This window comes from Humulus lupulus, chromosome 8 (genome assembly GCF_963169125.1).
Source record: "Humulus lupulus chromosome 8, drHumLupu1.1, whole genome shotgun sequence".
In the NCBI taxonomy this organism is placed as follows: domain Eukaryota; kingdom Viridiplantae; phylum Streptophyta; class Magnoliopsida; order Rosales; family Cannabaceae; genus Humulus; species Humulus lupulus.
The window spans coordinates 29,535,364-29,555,256 of NC_084800.1; the positions used below are offsets into that span (position 1 = coordinate 29,535,364).

Below are 19,893 nucleotides of genomic sequence, written 5' to 3' on the forward strand. Positions count from 1 at the left end.
CGATTCTTGGGAGTGGGGAAGCAATCCTTTGGGTAGGCTTTATTGAGGTCTGTGAAATCCACACAGGTTCGCCATTTGCCGTTAGGCTTGGGAACCAACACTTGATTGGAGACCCATGATGGATAAAACGCCACCCTGATGAACCCATTCTCCTTTAACCTTTCAACTTCTTCTTTTAAGGCTCTTGATCGATCCTTATCGAGCAGCCTTTTTTTTTGTTGCACGGGTGGAAAAGTCTTGTCTATGTTCAGGACATGGCTGATAACTGCAGGATCTATCCCAGCCATGTCTTTGTGCGACCAGGCAAAGACTTCCTGGTTCTTCCGCAAAAATTCCACCAGTGCATGCTTCGTGGTTGGTTCTAGGTTTTTCCCGACCTTCACGACTCTGGTCGGGTTTTTTTCGTCGAGTTGGACCCCTTCCAGGTCCTCGACGGGTCCAACGTTCTCTTCAAAATCCCCAAAACGAGGATCTAGATCTCTATCCTCACTTTGGGCAACACCCTATTTGGTGACTTCATCACCAGATTGGGCTTGTGTATCTATTGTCATCTGCAACTTATCTGAGGTAGTGCTCTTTGACGTTCCCTTCTTCGCCTTCATGACTGAGGCATTATAGCACTCCCTGGCCTCCCTCTGGTTTCCCAACACGCGTCCTACCCCTGCGTCTGTCGAGAATTTCATGGCCAAGTGCCACATAGAGGTGACGGCCCGTAGATCAACCAGTATAGGCCTCCCAATGACGGCGTTGTACGCCGAAGGACAATCGACTACTATAAAAGTAGCGAGTAATATCCTGGTAGCAGGCGCTGTACCCGTCGTCACTGGTAGTCTGATTGATCCTGCGGGGGTGAGTCCCTCACCGGAGAAGCCGTATATTGTTTGGTTGCAGGGCTCCAGGTCCTTAACGGACAACTTCATGCGTTCCAGCGAAGACTTATACAGGATATTCACCGAACTTCCTATATCGACCAACACTCTCTTCACCATCATGTTGGCCATTTGGATATCCACGACTAGCGGATTGAAATGTGGGAACCAAACATGTTGGGCATCACTATCAGAGAAGGTTATCTCGCCTTCTTCTGACCGATCCTTCTTCGGCGCGCGGTCATCCACAGTCATCATCTCGATGTCCTGGTCGTGGCGTAGAGTCCGAGCATATCGTTCTCTGGCTTTTCCACTGTCACCCGCGAAGTGCGGGCCTCCGCAGATGGTTAACAATGTGCCAGTCACGGAAGCAGGCTGCAAAGGTGGCGAGCGTTGGCGCGTGGGTGCCTACTCGTTGCCACCTGGAGCTTCTTGTTGGGAATTTCCTGAGGCCCGTACATATCTTCTCAATTGTCCTTGTCTAATAAGGAACTCGATTTCATCCTTCAGCTGGTTACATTCGTTGGTATCGTGTCCGTAGTCGTTATGATAATGACAGAACTTGGTGGTGTCTCTTTTTGAAATATCCTTTCGAATGGGGGCAGGTCTTTTATAAGGCACGCTGGAACTCGTGCCCTGATAAACCTCTCCCCGAGACTCAACTAGGGCAGTATAGTTAGTGAACCGAGGTTCATAACGATTACCCTTGGCTCGTTTATTGTCAGAGGCGGAAGGCTCATTGTGTGGTCGTTTCCCCCCATTCTTGCCATTGCTGTTGCTGTTGCCGTTGCCTTTGCCGTTGCCATTGGGCTTGGACACATTGGCGGCTTTGGCGGTCTCAGAAATCCCCTTGCCTTTGCCTGGGGGCTGCTCTTCATCGGCGATGGCATCTTCGAGCTTGATGTAGCGATCAGCTCGGTCTAAGAATTCCTGGGTAGTTCTAACCCCATGTTTTCAGAGGCTTTCCCAGAGAGGCGTGCGGCTCTTAACCCCTGCGGTTCTGGCCATCATTTTGCCTTCGTCTCCCACTGTCTTTGCTCCAGCAGCTGCTCGCATGAAGCGCTGGACGTAGTCTTTCAGTGGTTCTCCATCCTGCTGGCGTATTTCGACCAGCTGATTTGCCTCAGTCGGGTGCACACGACCCGCGTAGAACTGTCCGTAGAACTCCTTTACGAACATTTCCCAGGAAACTATACTTGTAGGAGGGTATTTAAAAAACCACTCCTGTGTGGCATCAGAAAGTGTTGCAGGGAAGATCCTGCACCGAGCGTCTTCGGACACTTTCTGAATGTCCATTTGTATCTCAAACTTGTTGACGCGAGATACCAGGTCACCATATCCATCGAAGTTTGGAAGCGTAGGCATTTTAAACTTGCTAGGAGTTTCTGCCATAGCTATCCTTTGGACGAAAGGAGTGTCTTTCCTCCTATCGTGGTCGATGTAAGATGTTCTTCCCCCGAACAGTTGCTGCACTGCCTGGTTGAGGGCATCTATCTGGGCCTGCACAGCGCTAGGAATCGTCGTGGGCCCTGGTGCTGGGGGGACGTACTCGCCGTGCCGTTCGCGACAATCGTTGAGTACATCTCTCAAGTCCTCGTCTCTCCTCCGTTGCTCGCTAGCTCCGAGCCGGTCGAAGACGTTATTTTGTCTGGGCTGCCCCCTAGCATTCTGTTTGTCGGGTTGGTCATCTTGAGGTGGCTGGCTCCTGCCTCCACCTCTTTCTTCATTCCTCCGACCGGCATTCCCTTTGCCTGAGTCGGCTTCATTATGACCATGGCCATCTTTTAATCTTGATTGGCTATGGTGGGATTGACTGTTTCCTCGATTGCCCTCTCGGGCCGGAAACTCCCGAGCGTTAGAGGGTGGTCTGCGTTGGTCGTTAGGTCCCCATGCATTACCATGTTGTGGGGGGCCTCGGACTGCAGAGCCTAACTCTGAGTTCCTCCTGTTGCCAGGAGGATACTGTCCTCTGCTCGGAGGGTTTGGCTCGTCGCCCCTATGGCGTGTAGGACTGCGAGGCTGCTGACCGGTCCTATTCTGCCTCTGCTGCGGGGGATTGTCACGACCAGCTTCGGATGGAGGGTGTGCCTCAAGGTCGCCTAGCGGGACACGTCCTGAGGCGCCGGTGGCTACTCAGGCCTTTGTGGGCTCGAGGGTTGGATAGGCGGGCTAGGATTGGGACCCCTGTGGGGTGGCCCATTCGCAGGTTGATCAGGCTGCGAGGCAGGTGCAGCTTGATTCCTAGCTAATTGTAAGGCTGCCTCAAGGGTTGCCATGGCTTCACTCTGGCGACGGTCCATCTCCGCCTGCCTTTCACTTAGCTCCGCGCGCTGCCGTTCAATTTCTTGTTGCTGCCGCGCCATGATTTCGGCAGCACTTTCCTGACTGGCCCTTAGACTGGCCAGCTCTTCATGCAGCGCCCCTAGAGTGCTCTTCAGCGTTGCATCATCCATTTCCTCCTCATCAAATTCCAAATGTGGCTCATCTTCAGCCACATTGGGAGGAGGAGGAGGAGGCGGGTTAGATGGTGCAGCGCCGGCCACCTGTCCAGTTTTCCTGGTAGTTTTCACCATTGGTTTTCTCAACGATGCTATATCAAGCTCTCAATGAAAGCACCAGAATGTTGACCCTGATTTTGGGCAACTGACACGGAGTCTAAATACGCTTGACGTGGATGAATGCGTTGAAAATAACATGATGACGAAAATAATAAGAACACAAGATTTTATAGTGGTTCGGCCACAGGATCTGGTAATAACCTACGTCCACTTAGCTTGTTATTGATGTAAGATCCAAAGGAGTGATCAAAGAACTGGGGTTCAATGAGTTTCACCAACCTCTGAAGAATAATACAATATGACTAATTTGATAACTCTAATCTCAAGTGATCTAGAAGTCAGAAAAGAAAAAAAGATCCCCTTCCCTGAGCCCCCCTCTTCTATTTATAATCTCAAGGAAGATTTACATTGATTTGTTATAGATATTTTTTCCTAAATAATCGGATACTCAGGAAATCATGGGAGATAATCTCGGATTCCATCATAACTACCTAAAATTTCCTCCGCGTATAATATGCATACGACTAGACTGGTCGTATAGAGAAACCGATCGCATGATACCGAATATCCCCCTGGTCGATAGTCGAGCACAGATTCTGCCAGGTGTCAGCCACGTGTAATTAATGCATGCCATGTCATTCACTTCTGATTTTTGGGATAACACTTTAATACTCTATCATTTCTATATGATTATGCACAAGATTAACCTATCAATTTTATTTTTTATAATTCTATTTGTATTCAATCTTTTGTGGCATAAATCTAATTATATATTGACAACAATTATTGTTTATTCTCTTGCTTATCGTAAGAATAAACATGTAAATTGTTTAGTGAATGAGGAACATTTAAATAATTATTTATTTAAATCTTTTGTTTTTTCCTCCAAAGTTACATTAAGGTCCATATGAGTAATTGATTATCCTATCGATAATAATTATTTGGTAAGGATGCTTAATATGGTGAAGAAAATTTATTAAACATTATGAATCACAATTTATCTATCCTTTCGATAGTAAATTAATGTATTTGATTATAATGTTTAATAGATTGTTCTTACCTGTGTATGAGTTCTATTTTGTGTGTTTGTCTAAGAACTCTAGCATACATGATGATCATTTGTTATTTTGCGATCATATATTGATGAGAAAAGAGCTCAAATGACATGATTTATCATAACATGCATTTAATAGTAATTGCTCTTGTTTCTCATTTAGCTGCAAGCATTCCGAGAACCTCTGCCATGTTGACACTGAATGGAACCAACCACAAGTAGTGGGTTGAATCTCTCATGATGAACTTGACTCTTATGAGAGTGGACTTAGCCTTGAGAATGGATGCACCACCTAAACCCGCTGATGATGCCACTAAAAAGGACAAGAAATCCTATGAGGATTGGGAGCATTCCAATCGTTGTTGTTTGATGCTTATGAGGTATCACATGGATGAATCCTTTCGTGATAGTATTCCTCAGATTGAAAATGCAAAGGATTTTCTTGCTACCATTAAGGAGAAGTACAAAAAGTTCTCAAAGAATGAGAAGAATGAGTGCTTAACCTTGCTCCATCGCACCAATTACGCTGATACGGGTGATATTAGAGCTCATATCGACAAGCTCATGGGTTGTTACCAAAAGCTTAAGGCTATGGGGTTGGATCTTGGTGAGGATTGCATGGTGTGGTTTGTGATGGAAACCATTCCTTCCCAGTTTGATTCAATCAGATCAAGCTACAATGCTCAAAAGGAGCAATGGACTATTGAGGAGATGACTGATATTCTTGCTAAGGAAGAAGAAGACATGAGAAAGGGAAGGGCAAGAAGTATCTCCATGGTAACGAACCCAAACAATCCTCACAAGAGAAAGTTCACTTCCAATAACTCTGGTAACCAAAAACCTCCCAAGAAAAAGGCACTTAGTCCTAAAGGGAATGGACAGTCCAACTCATCCTTTAATGGTCATAAGAATGAGTTTTTCAAAGGGAAGTGCAACTTTTGCCAGAATTTTGGGCACAAGAAAGCTGATTGTAGAAAGCTCAAAGCTCACCTAGAGAAGAAAGGTATCTGTCTTGTGATGGTTTGTTTAGAATCCAATATTATTGATGTGCCCTCAAGTTATTGGTGGTTAGATACTGGAGCCACAATTCATGTTACGAATTCCTTGCAGGCAGTGACAAGTCGAAGAAGACCGAGTAGTCTGGAGCAGAATGTGTACATAGGAGACGATACAAAAGTCCAAGTTGAATTTTTGGGGAAAGTTAGATTACAGTTGAATACATGTCATTTTTTGGAGTTACAGGATGTTGCTTACATACCCTCTTTTAGGAGAAATTTGATTTTTGTATCTATTTTGGATAGGCTAGGTTATAGTCTTCTTTTTGGAACTGGAAAACTCACTTTGTATCGTGACTCCCTTTTAGTTGGAAATGGAACTTTATGTGGAAATTTATATAAACTTGATTTGCATGATGTTGTTTCTGTTTCTTCTACTTCTTGTCTTAATACTGTTGTTGGCTCTAAACGTGCAAGATTAGATTTGAAATCTTCTATATTGTGGCACAAACGTTTAGGTCATATCTCTAGAGACAGAATGGAAAGGTTGATCAAAGATGGGGTACTTCAAGATATGGATTTTTCAGATTTCACTGCCTGCATAGATTGTATTAAAGAAAAGTTAACTGCCAAGGTTAGAAAGAGTAAAACAGACAGGTGCACATGATTGTTGGAGTTGATTCACACTTATATATGTGGACCTTTTGTTCCACCTGCCATGGGTGGTTATAGATACTTCATCACCTTTATTGATGAATTTTCCCGTTATAGCCATATAGAGCTCATTCGTGAAAAATCTTAATCTTTGGATGCGTTTGGGATTTTTAAGACGAAGGTTGAGCTTCAAAAGGGGAAGAAAATCAAGGCAGTTAATTTCGATAGAGGTGGAGAGTATTATGGGCGTTATGATGAAAATGGAAGGAACCCCGGGCCTTTCGCTAGATAGTTACAGGAATGTGGGATTGATGCAAGATATACAATGCCAGGTACACCTCAACATAATGGAATTGCTGAAAGGAGAAATCACACTCTTCTTGACATGGTGCGATGTATGTTGATTCATTATAGTTTGCCAGAGTTTTTATGGGGTGAGGCATTAAAGACTGCAGCTTATATCTTGAATCAAGTGCCCAGCAAGTCTGTCCCAAAGACGCCTTATGAGCTATGGTCAAGTAAGAAACCAAGCTTGCATCATATTTATGTTTGGGGTTGCAAAGCAGAAGTGAGGCCCTACAGTCCACAGTCTAAGAAACTTGATCTGAAGACCATTAGTGGCTATTTTGTAGGCTACACCATTGGATCAAGGGGTTCCAAATTTTATTGCCCATCTCACACCACCAGGGTTATAGAATCAGATAGAGCTGTCTATTTTGAAGATGAATTTGGTTCAAGTCAAGGGACAAGAGAAATTGTTTTCAGGGAAAAGCGCATTTTCATCCCTGTACCTGTCGCTTTAGCTCCTAATGATGACCCTATGATTGAACAGATTCCAGTAGAAACTCATGATGAACCTCAAAATGAAGAACAAGGTGAAAATCTTGATGTTGGGGATGATGGAGTTATGGTGAGAAGATCACAGAGAACCCGCAGGTCTGCTATTCCTGATGACTATCTTGTCTATTTGCAGGAACATGAGTTTGTGTGGGAGATACTTCTGAGCCAGTCACTTATCAAGAAGCCATGAGTAGTCCTAAATCTGTGTTGTGGATGGATGCAATGAAAGAAGAATTGAGTTCTATGTCACAAAATGAAGTTTGGGAGTTGGTTGAACTACCCAAAGGTTGCAGACCCATTGGATGCAAATGGGTGTATAAGATCAAACGTGACTCGAATGGGCAAGTTGAAAGGTATAAGGCTAGGCTTGTGGCTAAAGGCTATAGCCAGAGAGAAGGTATTGATTTCAAAGAAACATTTTCACCTGTTTCTACCAAAGATTCGTTGCGAATCATTATGGCTATAGTGACTCATTTTGATCTAGAACTCAATCAAATGGATGTGAAGACCGCCTTCTTGAATGGAGATCTGTTTGAAGATGTTTACATGATTCAACCTTTTGGTTTTGAGATGTCTGGCAAAGAACACATGGTTTGCAAGCTCAAGAAGTCTATCTATGGACTTAAACAAGCATTAAGGCAGTGATATCTCAAGTTTGATATGATTGTCACTATAAATGGCTTCAAGGAGAATGTAGTAGATCAATGTATATACATGAAGGTCAGTGGGAGCAATTTTATTTTTCTAGTATTGTATGATGACGACATCCTGCTTGCATCTAATAATTCTGACCTGTTGTCTGAGACAAAACAACTTTTGTTTAGCCATTTTGATATGAAGGATCTTGGTGAGGCTTCCTATGTGCTTGGGATTCAGATTCTTCAGGATAGGGCTAATGGTATTCTTTGTTTGTCTCAGAAGACTTACATTGATCAGATCTTGAAAAGGTTCAATATGCATGCATGTTCTCCTGGGAAGGCACCAATAGTGAAGGGTGGCAAGTTCTCAAAGGCTCAATGTCCACAAAATGATAAAGAGAGAGATGAAATGAAAGTCGTTCCTTATGCGTCACTGGTTGGTAGCTTGATGTATGCTCAAGTATGAACACACCCTGATATTGCTTTTGTTGTCGGCGTGTTGGGTAGATACTTGAGTGATCCTGGACTTAGCCATTGGAAAGCGGCTAAGAAAGTCATGAGGTATCTTCAGGGTACCAAGAATCATATGTTGACTTACCGGCGAGCTGACACTCTTGATATAGTTGGGTTCAGTGATGCCGATTATGCAGGATGATAAAAAGTTCACTTCAGGCTACATTATATGATGGCTGAAGGAGCTGTTTCTTGGAAAAGTGTCAAGCAGACACTCACAGCTTCTTCTACGACGGAGGCAGCGTATATGGCGTGTTATGAGGCTACTTGTCAAGCAATATGGTTGCGGAATTTCATTTCAGCATTGAGTGTTGTAGACTTTATTTCGAGGCCGCTGAAATTATATTGTGACAACTCCGCAGTAGTAGCTTTCTCTAAGAACACTAGGAGTACTTCTCGCTCAAAGCATATTGATATAAAGTACTATTTTGTTAAAGAGAAAGTCGATGAGTCCCTCATTTCTATTGAGTACACGCCTACCACTAGCATGTTAGCAGACCCACTAACGAAAGGCTTACCTATATGTGTGTTTTTGGAGCACGTTGCCCGAATGGGATTGTCAGGAGCCTAGCTTGTGGGTTGACTTCCCTTATGCATCCAGCCGCTTCACTAATGTGAATAGGTTATACAGAAGGGTGCCCATAAATATTATAACACACAGAAGGCTCCTTACCTTAGGAGCAGGATGAGTGATACATCCGGCGAGCGCCGGTGAGTAGGCCGATCACGAATGCTACGGGTGTGGGAGCGATCCTGGTCAGGGAAGGCTAAGACGGCGCCCGCCTCCATTCGTAACACGTATAATATTATTAGTCTAAATCCGGGCAACTTAGGACCTATTCAGATGCAGCCCCTACCTTTGAAAGCTAAAGGAAGGTATTAATAACACAATTCCGGGAGGAGTCGGTAGTTGGGTACTAGATCCCTTCGGACCTGGAGAACGTGTAACACTGGGTCGGGGTTTGGTGAACCAACTGGTCGCTCCTCTAGTTGAAGTATCGGGTCCCTTTTTCGTTGTCTAAGTTGGCCTCTTAGTTTTGAGTAGGTGGAACCATTCAGTTTTGGTCGCGAAGGATTCAATCCAGCCACAGGTTCCCCTACGGCTACCTTGTTACGACTTCACCCCAGTCGAAGACCCCACCGTGGTATGCACCAATAAGACCACCAAAAGCCTTTGTGAAGGTTTGGAACCCTGTAGAGAATGAAGAGGGGCCGCCGCACCGATAATTCGGGGGGGGGGGGGGGGGACACTGCGAGGTGGGTAGTTTATCTGGGGCGGATGCCTCCTAAAGAGTAACGGAGGTGTGCGAAGGTAGCATCGCGGGACCGCACTATAAAAGTAAGGCAGGGCTCGCGGAACTCAGTGACATTGTGAGCACCAACCCTGCCGAGAATTAATTTCTGACCCACTAGAAACGTGCTGCAAACAATCCGACATGACAAGAGTTCGTTAGCGGTGGTCGGTCCTCTCAGATCTTTCCGTCTTTTAGGGAACCACAAAGTCAGAACTTTCCCCGCTCTATGTTCTCAGCCAATAACTATCAGACTGGGCCTATTAGCCCTGAACTCTTAGATCACCCATTTTTTGAAAACCATTTTAGAGGGCTTCCGCCTTACACACGGAAGATTGGATTGCCCTTCCTTTGTTGCACCTCATCGAGAAATCACACTGGTAATAGGTCTTTTTTTTTACTTCCTCCTTTCTTTAATCCGCAGGGAGCTGCTCCGAAAAGCGAGGCCTACTTAAAAATTAGCTTTCACCAACCACAACACCACGAAAAAAGAAAGCCGATAGGTAGGTCGATAGGAAAGAATCCATGTTCCAGTCTTATTACCGAGTGCGAGCTGCTATCTGTGGAAAGTTCTATTACGGGGGGGGGGGGGGAAATAGAGGTCACAAGGGAAGCGTTAGCTTGACTTTTATGCTTCCCTACGTGGAAAATGAACACGAAAAATCAACAGAGAGACTATAGCTGTTGGGACGGGGCAGCCTTGCCTAGTTTCACCGCCACCCCATCTAAATATGCCCTTGAAGCTCAAACCATTTGAAACTGAATTGCTACTTAATTCTTGTTATTGATAGAGTGGTATTCTGACGTGAACGGACGCTTTGTCATTTGAGTGGTATAACCTTAAATAACGAGAAAGCTTTTTTCTTTGTTTACTCAACTCGTAAAGGCAAACAAAAAATAGCTCAGTGGGAGTTTTGTTATTTATGTATTGAACATGCTAGTATTTTGTATGGAATGATTATGACTTGTGTTCTGAACATGCATAATGATGTTGAAGTCACTTCATATTGTTATTGACATATTTGTATATATGTTATTTATCGAAGTGACAGGGATAAAGAGAGATGAATGCGCATAGTCTCAATTTACTATAACTCATGTATGTCTGGTATGACAAATATTAATGATTGTTATTGTATTCAAAGCTAAGTCATATGTAATATACGTATCTTATCAATATGATATTGTGTATGATTTAGTTGATTGCTTTATGAGTTGGAGAATGTTATGATGGCAGATTATATTGTCTAAGTCGGAGAATGTTAGAATATTATGTGGACTAATATAATCATAAATATAATATCAGAACCACAATTATTAATATAAGAGTGCCTAATAATGTTAATAACCATAATGGGATGGTTAATAGTTACTAATTGTGTTAGAGGCACATGAGAGCACCCTTATGACTATAATTGACCCATTAAATTATGATCCACCATTAATAATGTGTATTAGCCCAATAATCCGTTAGGGATAGATGGGTGTGTGATATATTAATATTAAATGGGTGTTTAATTAATGGTATGGTGAAAAAAGAAGGGTTGCTCTTCATTGGTTCCTCTCAATTTAATCACTCATAAATTTTGTGTTTCTATTGATTAATTTGGAGATTCATAGTGCAATATAACTCAAATGGAGAATATGCGAGGTATGTCTTATCATCATTAATGCTCTAAATAAATATTTTGATTTTGGATTATTTTTCACGAGCGTTATTGTAATTATTGTTTTAATTGTTGTGGAATGTAATGCTAATATTTGATTGTTTTTTAAACAAGAGAATCAGAGATCGACGAGACCACAAAGGTATAAATAGAAATTTTTTTTTAATGATTTTTAATTAAAAAAAGTGGTATTTTAGACAAAGCATTATAAAATAGTGAAAATTACATATTATATGGGAATTTTAATAGATTGAGAAAAAATATGGCATTTTTTTCAAGAAAAGTTAATCTATGGATTTTTTGTTTTAATTTCACTTTTATGGGTTTAGTTTCTCATATTTTTGTATAAAAGTTTGTTTATGCCATATTTTCACTCTTAATCAAGTTTTATGAATTTGGAAGGGTATGTTTGTAATTTGATTATTTTTTTTATATTAATTATATAAATATTTTTATATTAAATTTTTTCATGGTTGTTTTGCAAATTTTTTTTTCGTAATATGTATTGTGTTTATTATTTTTTTATTTATTGTAAACATTTTTTCCTTTTTTTTTAGGTTGTACGTTTTTTTTAAAACCTGGGTAAGGTAACCAGTTACTTAATTAATTTTTCAAAGTTAAGTAAAAAAAATCCTACAGCTAGCTTAAATAACATTTATCTAGAGGGGTAACCAGTTACTTGTTTGTGTTTTTTCACATTTATGTAAAAAATAATCTTAGAGGTTAAATAACATGTATCAGGAGGGGTAACCAGTTACAGTGCAATTAGTAACTTACTGCCATAAGAGGGGTGACCAATTATCATAAGAAGTTGACGGGTCACTCATATTAGAAATGAAAAAAAAACATCACATTTGAAGGAAAAAAAGAAGAAGAGTATGTATGATTTAGTAACCTAGGTAACCAGTTACCATATAGAACCCAGAAATATACACACACATCAGAATGTGAAGGTAACCAGTTACCTCCTAAAATATACAAACAAACAACGTGAAGGTAACCAGTTACCACAGATCTCAAGATAGAAAAAAAAAACCAGATCTGACCACGAACCAACCTCCTCCTTCGCCTCCGACCACCACCAGAAACCCCCATCCCCTACGCGCAAAACCCCGTCGCAAACCCAGCCATCTCCGTTGTTTTGCACAGCTCCGAGCACCACAAATTGCACACAGCCCAAGCGCCACCCTTCTTCCTCGCCTCCGACCACCACTAGAACATCCCTCACCTCAGCCTATCCCCGTCATTTTGGATTTGGGGGCTCGCGAATGGAATCGCGCAGATTGAGTTTGTGTTCGTCGATGGTGCGGCTGGGGTGTTCTTGGCTGAGTTTCATGGAGGTGCGCGCCTAAGGTGGTGAAGGTGGCTGGGTTTCACGGAGGTGCAGCTGGGGTGTTCTTGGCAGGTGGTAAGGGGGTGACCGGAGATGATGGTGGAGATGGTGAGGCAGCCGAGTGGAGGAGTGGCTGGGTTTCACGAAGGTGCGGCTGGGGTGTTCTTGGTAGGTAGTGAGGGTGGGTGGCCGGAGATGATGGTGGAGATGGTGAGGCAGCCGAGTGGAGGAGTTTTGGCTATGGTGGAGATGGTGAGGCGGCTAGGGCAAAATGAAAGAGAAGGTGGACTTGGCTGAAGGAGTTTTGGCTATGTTAATTACCATAATACCCCACATTTTGCTCATTTGTTTTGATTAATTTTGATTTCCAATATGGGATTAGTTTTCCAATATGGTATTGTTTTTTGTTTTTTGTTTTCAAAATTGTGTTCTCAGAAATGAGAACAGAAAACTGTTTTTGTAGTTTTCAAAAAACAAGAGGTGTTTGGTTAATATTTTCTAAAAACAATTTTTTAGTTTTATTTTTTTTAAATCTTAAATAAAAAATTAACAAATATATTTACAAAGAGAAAAATATTTTAAAAGTTTGTAATAAATAATGAGATAAAATAATTTAAAAAAAAATGATGAAAAATAAGAAGTGAGAAAATTTGAGAACAACAGAAAACAATTTTTTCTTGTTCTCAAAATTTTCTATTTTTTGTAACTTTGTTTTTAAAAATTTTATGAAAACAATGTCAAACACCCTCATTTGTTTTCAAAAAACAGTTTTTAGCTTTTAAAAACAAAAAACAGTTTTTTAATTAAGGTGCCAAACACCCTCTAAGTTTTTCTTAACTAAATTTTCTCATACAAATTAAAGAAAGTTTAACCCCATACTTTTATACATTGATGACCATATTTTTTTAAAATCCCCTATAAAATATGCTATGAGGTAAGCAAAGAAGAATAGGGTAGGTGAGATGGGCCCACAATACCAACCCCCAACTGGTTCGGTTCAACTCAAGATTGTAGTTGTAGGTGGTGTGAGAGTAATGTAGTAATAGTGGGGACAACGGAGGAGGGTAAGACAGTGACTTGTTTTTATTATTATTTTTTTCCTACCAACCGAGAGGACTAGGAGAGGAGGTCCGGAGGAGGAGGGGTTTAGAATAGATCTGAACAACAACAAGAACAAGAACTGAAGTATAATAGTAATAAGCCAAAGGACAAAGCACAAAGCTATTATATTTAGCATATCCAATCCCCAATCCCCAGTCTCTTATCTTCTCTTTCTTTCTTTTCTCTCTATACAGAAACCGAAACAGAACCAAAACCAGAGTCAGAAGAAGAAGATGAAGGTGATAGAGAAGATCCAGGAGGCCCTTGGGGCAGAGCATGATAATGAGAAGAAGGTGGTGTTCTCCTTCGAGTTCTTCCCACCAAAGACGGAGGAAGGAGTGGAGAACCTGTTCGAGAGGATGGAGAGAATGGTGGCTCACAACCCCGCCTTCTGCGACATTACTTGGGGCGCTGGAGGCTCCACCGCCGATCTCACTCTCGACATCGCCAACCGAATGCAGAACACCGTCTGCGTCGAGAGCATGATGCATCTCACTTGCACCAACATGCCTGTCGATAAGATCGACCACGCCCTCTCCACCATCAAGTCCAACGGCCTCCAGAACGTCCTCGCTCTCCGCGGCGACCCACCTCACGGCCAGGACAAGTTCGTCCAAATCCAAGGCGGCTTCGCCTGCGCTCTCGATCTCGTATGTCTATCTCCTCATCTAATCTAATATTATCTCTGATCCCTGATCTATCATCATATTCTCAATTCTTTCATTTTCCAGATTTATTATCTTCCTTTATATTCTTCCTTCAGGTCCAGCATATCCGGGCTAAGTATGGTGACTACTTCGGCATCACCGTCGCTGGTTATCCAGAGGCTCATCCGGACGCAATCGGCCCTGATGGCCTCGCTTCACCGGAAGCATACCAGAACGACCTTACTTATTTGAAGAGAAAGGTCGATGCCGGAGCTGATTTGATAGTCACTCAACTATTCTACGACACTGATATTTTCCTCAAATTCGTCAATGACTGTCGCCAAATTGGAATTAGTTGTCCCATTGTTCCCGGAATTATGCCCATCAATAACTACAAAGGCTTCATACGCATGACTGGCTTTTGCAAAACAAGGGTATGCTATTGCTATTGCCATTGCTATTGCTCTTGCTATTAGAATTGAAATCTTCTAAAGTGCCAAGGCAATGCCTGTGATGTTTTGGACTTATGTATTTATTTATTGATTCATCATAGATACCATCTGAGGTCACCGCTGCCCTGGAGTCTATTAAGGACAATGATGAAGCTGTGAGAGCGTATGGAATTCACCTTGGAACTGAAATGTGCAAGAAGATTTTAGCCAGTGGCATAAAAACATTGCACCTTTACACTCTTAACATGGAGAAATCAGCATTGGCCATACTAACGGTTAATTTTCTCAATTCTCATGGTTTTGGTTTGGACGCCTGTGATGTTATTACTATGACCCCAGATTATTAATACCCTAGTATCCTATCCTGGCAGAATCTTGGTTTGATTGAAGAACGCAAAATATCCAGGCCCCTTCCTTGGAGACGTCCTGCTAATGTCTTCCGAGTCAGAGAAGATGTCCGTCCCATATTCTGGTATGTAGTTTATCCAACTTCCCATTTGGCTAAGGGGTCAGTCGTCAGATATTGAAACTATTTTCTTTCTCTCCAATAATGTTAGGGCAAACCGCCCAAAGAGCTATATATCAAGGACTACTGGCTGGGACCAGTACCCACAAGGACGATGGGGAGATTCTCGCAATCCTTCGTATGGGGCTTTAACTGATTATCAGGTATGCGCCTGAAACTCTTTCTTAGTACCAATTTTTACTTTGCCACAAATATTAATTGCTTGCTTCAGTTAGATATATCTCTGTCCACCAATACCCGTCCAAACGTGCCCCATCTGTTGTCTTTTGGTTTGGTCGTGTCATTTGTATTTTTGTAGTACGTTTACCTGATTTCGTGTATAAATTATGTATCAATCACTACAGGATTAGTTATTTTACTCAAGGCCTTGTATACAAGGAAACCACATGGTCATTTCTGTTTCTAGATTGAGCGATAAAACTGTATGCTGAATTCATATTATTCAGCGGATTTACCTCACCCAACTAATTTAGTATTTGACTCTTTTTTTGGTGGAGTGGATAATGTGGTATTATTATAAATCTGATAAAGATTAAAGACTGGTTACGTTGTCTAGATGGTTGGTTTGGTTTCTTTAGTTTGCTTTGTTTTTTGAATCATGGTTTCTATTTCTGTCTTCTATGTGTATCTGAAGCACATATTTACTCACAGGTTGAGCATTTCCCTGCATATTAGTTCATTTATGTATATATATCCTTTCTCTCAACAGTTTATGCGACCACGTTCACGTGACAAAAAACTTCTAGAAGAATGGAGCATCCCTTTGAAGAACGTTGAAGATATTCACGAGGTGTGTTTCCCATAGCAGAATGAATTGTTGCTACTTATTGTGAGTTAATAAATGTTAACATATTGTGTGTTATTTACTTATCAGCAATTTAAGAAATTATGCCTTGGAAAGTTGAAAAGCAGTCCTTGGTCCGAATTAGATGGACTCCAGCCTGAGACAAAGATCATAAATGAACAGCTAGTGAAAATAAACGGAAAGGGTTTCCTGACTGTAAATAGCCAACCAGCAATAAATGGGGAAAGATCTGATTCCCCAATAGTTGGTAAGCAATTAATATTATCTGATGATTTAAATGATATAGTATGTTTGTCAGATAATAGGTATATTTGATCTCAGACTGTTGAGATTTTTTTTCTATACTAGTATTTTAGTGATTTAATACTTACCCCCATAGCTAACATGAGTTTGTTTATATAGGATGGGGTGGGCCAGGAGGATATGTTTATCAAAAGGCGTATCTAGAGTTTTTTTGCACGAAGGATTCGTTGGACGCCCTTGTTGAAAAATGCAGCAGGGGTTTCCCATCTCTAACCTACATGGCTGTGAACAAACAAGGGCACTGGTTGGCAAATGTTGATCAAACTTCTGTCAATGCTGTAACATGGGGAGTGTTCCCAGGAAAGGAGATCATCCAGCCAACTGTTGTGGATCCTGCCAGCTTTACGGTATGGAAGGCTGAGGCATTTGAAATCTGGTCAAGAGGATGGGCTCGCTTGTACCCTGAGGTTGACCTTTCTAGAAAAGTACTTGAAGAGGTTGGTTCTTTCTTCCCTGTTCTGTTCTGTTCTGTTTAGGCATGAGCCTGCCCGCTTCACTCACTAATCTTGACATGAACTCATGTGTTTGTGTATGTGCGTGCGTGCATGCGTATCTTGTTTTTTCAGGTGGAGAATAGCTACTTCTTGGTCAGCTTGGTTGATAATGATTACATCCATGGTGATCTTTTCGCCGTTTTTAATGACTTCTGAGAAGTGCTGTTTCTTTCTCTTTCAATCTTCAACAAGCCCTCTCGCTATTAGTTGCTATTGGAAATGATGCTTTGTTCTCTTTAGTTGGTTTATAATTCTATTGTCCTTTGTGAATTGTGTAATAATAACTTTGGTGGCATGGGGGGTTTTGGTACCTCCCCTGCAATCCGAAAGATCATGGAGCGTATGACTTGTACTGGGTAACAGTAACAGGAAACCCAAACCCAATTTCTGTGACTGTTGTCTAGCTTATTCAATGTCATTGCAATTTATATTTATATATATATATATATATATGGTTCTATACAAAGTTAAGTTGATCTGTATCTTAAGTCACTCTCCATTGTATTGTATTGTATTGTATTCATTATGCTGCTTTATTTCGTCGCAGCAGTGGTAGCTCTCGAAAAGCCAAAGACAATTGGACAATACAAAGTGCAGCCTTATATTGACTGAATTAATGCATTCTATCAATTGCTTTATTTTCATTACTTTTTTTTAGAAGCGATTTCTATTCAGAGAATCAGAATAGCTATTCTTCACATTTATAAATAGATATATGTATTGGGTTATAATGACTGGGTTTTGAATATTTTTATTGATTATGGGTTATTATGGTATATTTATATGGGAAGTTCTTTAGTCCCTCATTGCCATTTTCAATGCTTAGTCCAACAATTGTTGTGAGCCATATGATATGTTAGTTTTTAGAGTGAATGGTTGGATTTGAATTTGTTGATTGAATGATACAAAATTACACATATACCCTTAGGGACCTCCTTTAACCGGGTACCGATTGCCATTTACCCTTAAGCAAACAAGATAAAAAAAAAAAAAAAAACTTCTTCCTCTTCAACCAAGTTTTACTGAGTAACGTTCTGGTTCTTTCTGCCATTGCTATATTGTTGGAGTGGGTTGTGGGTGGAGTGTGGTTACCTACTGTTTAAAGTGTTCGGCTACGTGAGTTTCGCCTTTTGCAGTGTCGGAGTTGGAGAAAACAGCTGTTCTGTTACTGGTAAGTTGTTATCTCTCTCGGTGTTGTTTTGTTTTTTTTTTTGGCAAAAATCCTCTTTTTGTAATTACTAGTTAAGATATTTGCATGAATCTTGAGTTTGGGTATTTATGAAACTTCTGATGTTTGGAATTTATTCGGGCAATTTTTTTTCTTGAAATGTAGAAATTAGTGAAATTTGCAGTGGGCATTGCTTCAATTTATGAAATTTTTTTAGTTGTGAAGTTTGAGAAGCATTTTCGGAGTTCGATAATGCTAAGGTTGTAGGGCTCAATTAAGAAGTTCACCACAGACAACCAACCTCCAAGAATCACAACTAAACAACCAAGTTAAAAGTCACAATAACTCACAAACCAATCAGTAAAACAAAGGTGGAAAAACACAATGCAAAACACAGTCTTTTACGTGGTTGGAATTAGAGCCAAAACAACTCTAACCTACATCCAGGGGCAGTCACTTTTATTAGAACTTGATCTTCAACTTTATTTGAGTACAGATGCCACTACTCTCTCTCTTCTAGTATAGAATGTCTCAAATTACAAGTTTTTTCTCTGTTTCTGGAAATCATATAAAACTCTACAATAAAAGCTATATATATAGTAGTAGCAACCGACTATTAACTGTAAAAAAAGATTTACAAATGATAGAAGGTTGTTATAACAGAATGTTGAGTGAGCCAAATAAGTAACAAATCTCCACCTTGGATCAGTAACACTTACAGATTTAGTGACTGCACTTCAAGCCCCCTAAAGGGCTTAATCTCCTTTCAGCTGAATCAGATCCAAGTAGTGAAAGAACTTACTGCTTGGAAGAAGTTTGGTGATCATATCTGAAGGGTTATGATCAATAGAAATCTTCTAAACTATAATTGATCCACGAGCTATAACTTCCCTGACAAAGTGTAGTTTAATGTGTACCTGCTTTGTCCTTTCATGATAGACTTGGTTGTTGGACAGGTGAATGGCACTTTGGTTATCACAATAAACTGTGATGACTTGGTTTTGCAGCTTCAATTCTCTAGCAATGCCTCCTAACCATAGAGCTTCCTTAACAACTTCGGTGAGTGCCATGTATTCTGCCTCAGTGGTAGATAAGGCTACAACCTTTTGCAAGTTTGCTTTCTAGCTGATAGCAGTGCCAAAAGCAGTAAAAACATAGCCAGTGAGTGACTTCCTTGTATCAAGACAGGCAGCATAGTCTGAGTCGACAAACCCTTCAATAACAGTTGTTCTGCTCTTCTCTGTAGCTCCACCATAAACTAAAACTCTTCCAAGTGATCCTTTGATATACCTAAGAATGCACTTTAGAGCTTGCCAATGAGAGTTTCCGGGATTTGACATAAATCTACTGACAATACTCACTGCATAAGCTATGTCTGGACGAGTACAAACCATAGCATACATTAGAGATCCCACAATATTTGCATATGGTATACTATCCATATATTCCTTATCTTCATTGGTCTTTGGTGCTTGATACACACTCAGTTTATACTGCTGAGATATTGGAGTTATTACAGGTTTGGAATTAAACATACCAAACTTACTAAGGATCTTCTTGAGATATATTTCCTGAGACAAATACAGTAGTTTCCTTTCCCTATCTCGGCTAATCTCAATTCCAGGATCTTCTTTGCCGCTCCAAGATCCTTCATCTCAAATTCCCTTCTTAGCTTTTCTTTAACCTTTTCTATCTCATACTTACTATTACTTGTTATTAGAATATCATCAACATATAACAGTAATATAACAAAATCATTGTTAGAAAGGAACTTGAAATATACACAATTATCATACCTGCTTCTCTGAAACCTGATTTTGGTGATGAAGTCATCAAATCTCCTATTCCACTATCTAAGGGATTGCTTTAATCCATATAAGGACTTATCTAACTTGCATACATGATCTTCTTTTCCTCTGACCTTAAATCCTTCAGGATGAGCCATTAAAATGTTTTCATCAAGCTCACCATATAAGAATGAAGT

General features: G+C 40.9%; 1 protein-coding gene across 1 annotated transcript; it reads left to right on the forward strand.

The window, feature by feature from the left end:
- The first annotated feature begins 13,524 nt into the window (after window positions 1-13,524).
- Window positions 13,525-17,354, forward strand: LOC133796596 (methylenetetrahydrofolate reductase (NADH) 2-like). Its single transcript, XM_062234178.1, has 9 exons — window positions 13,525-14,164; window positions 14,278-14,595; window positions 14,715-14,888; window positions 14,985-15,085; window positions 15,171-15,282; window positions 15,849-15,929; window positions 16,014-16,191; window positions 16,347-16,684; window positions 16,814-17,354. Exons 1-9 carry the CDS (start codon window positions 13,748-13,750, stop codon window positions 16,895-16,897), a joined length of 1,803 nt encoding a protein of 600 aa, XP_062090162.1. The 5' UTR covers window positions 13,525-13,747; the 3' UTR covers window positions 16,898-17,354.
- Window positions 17,355-19,893: the final 2,539 nt, after the last annotated feature.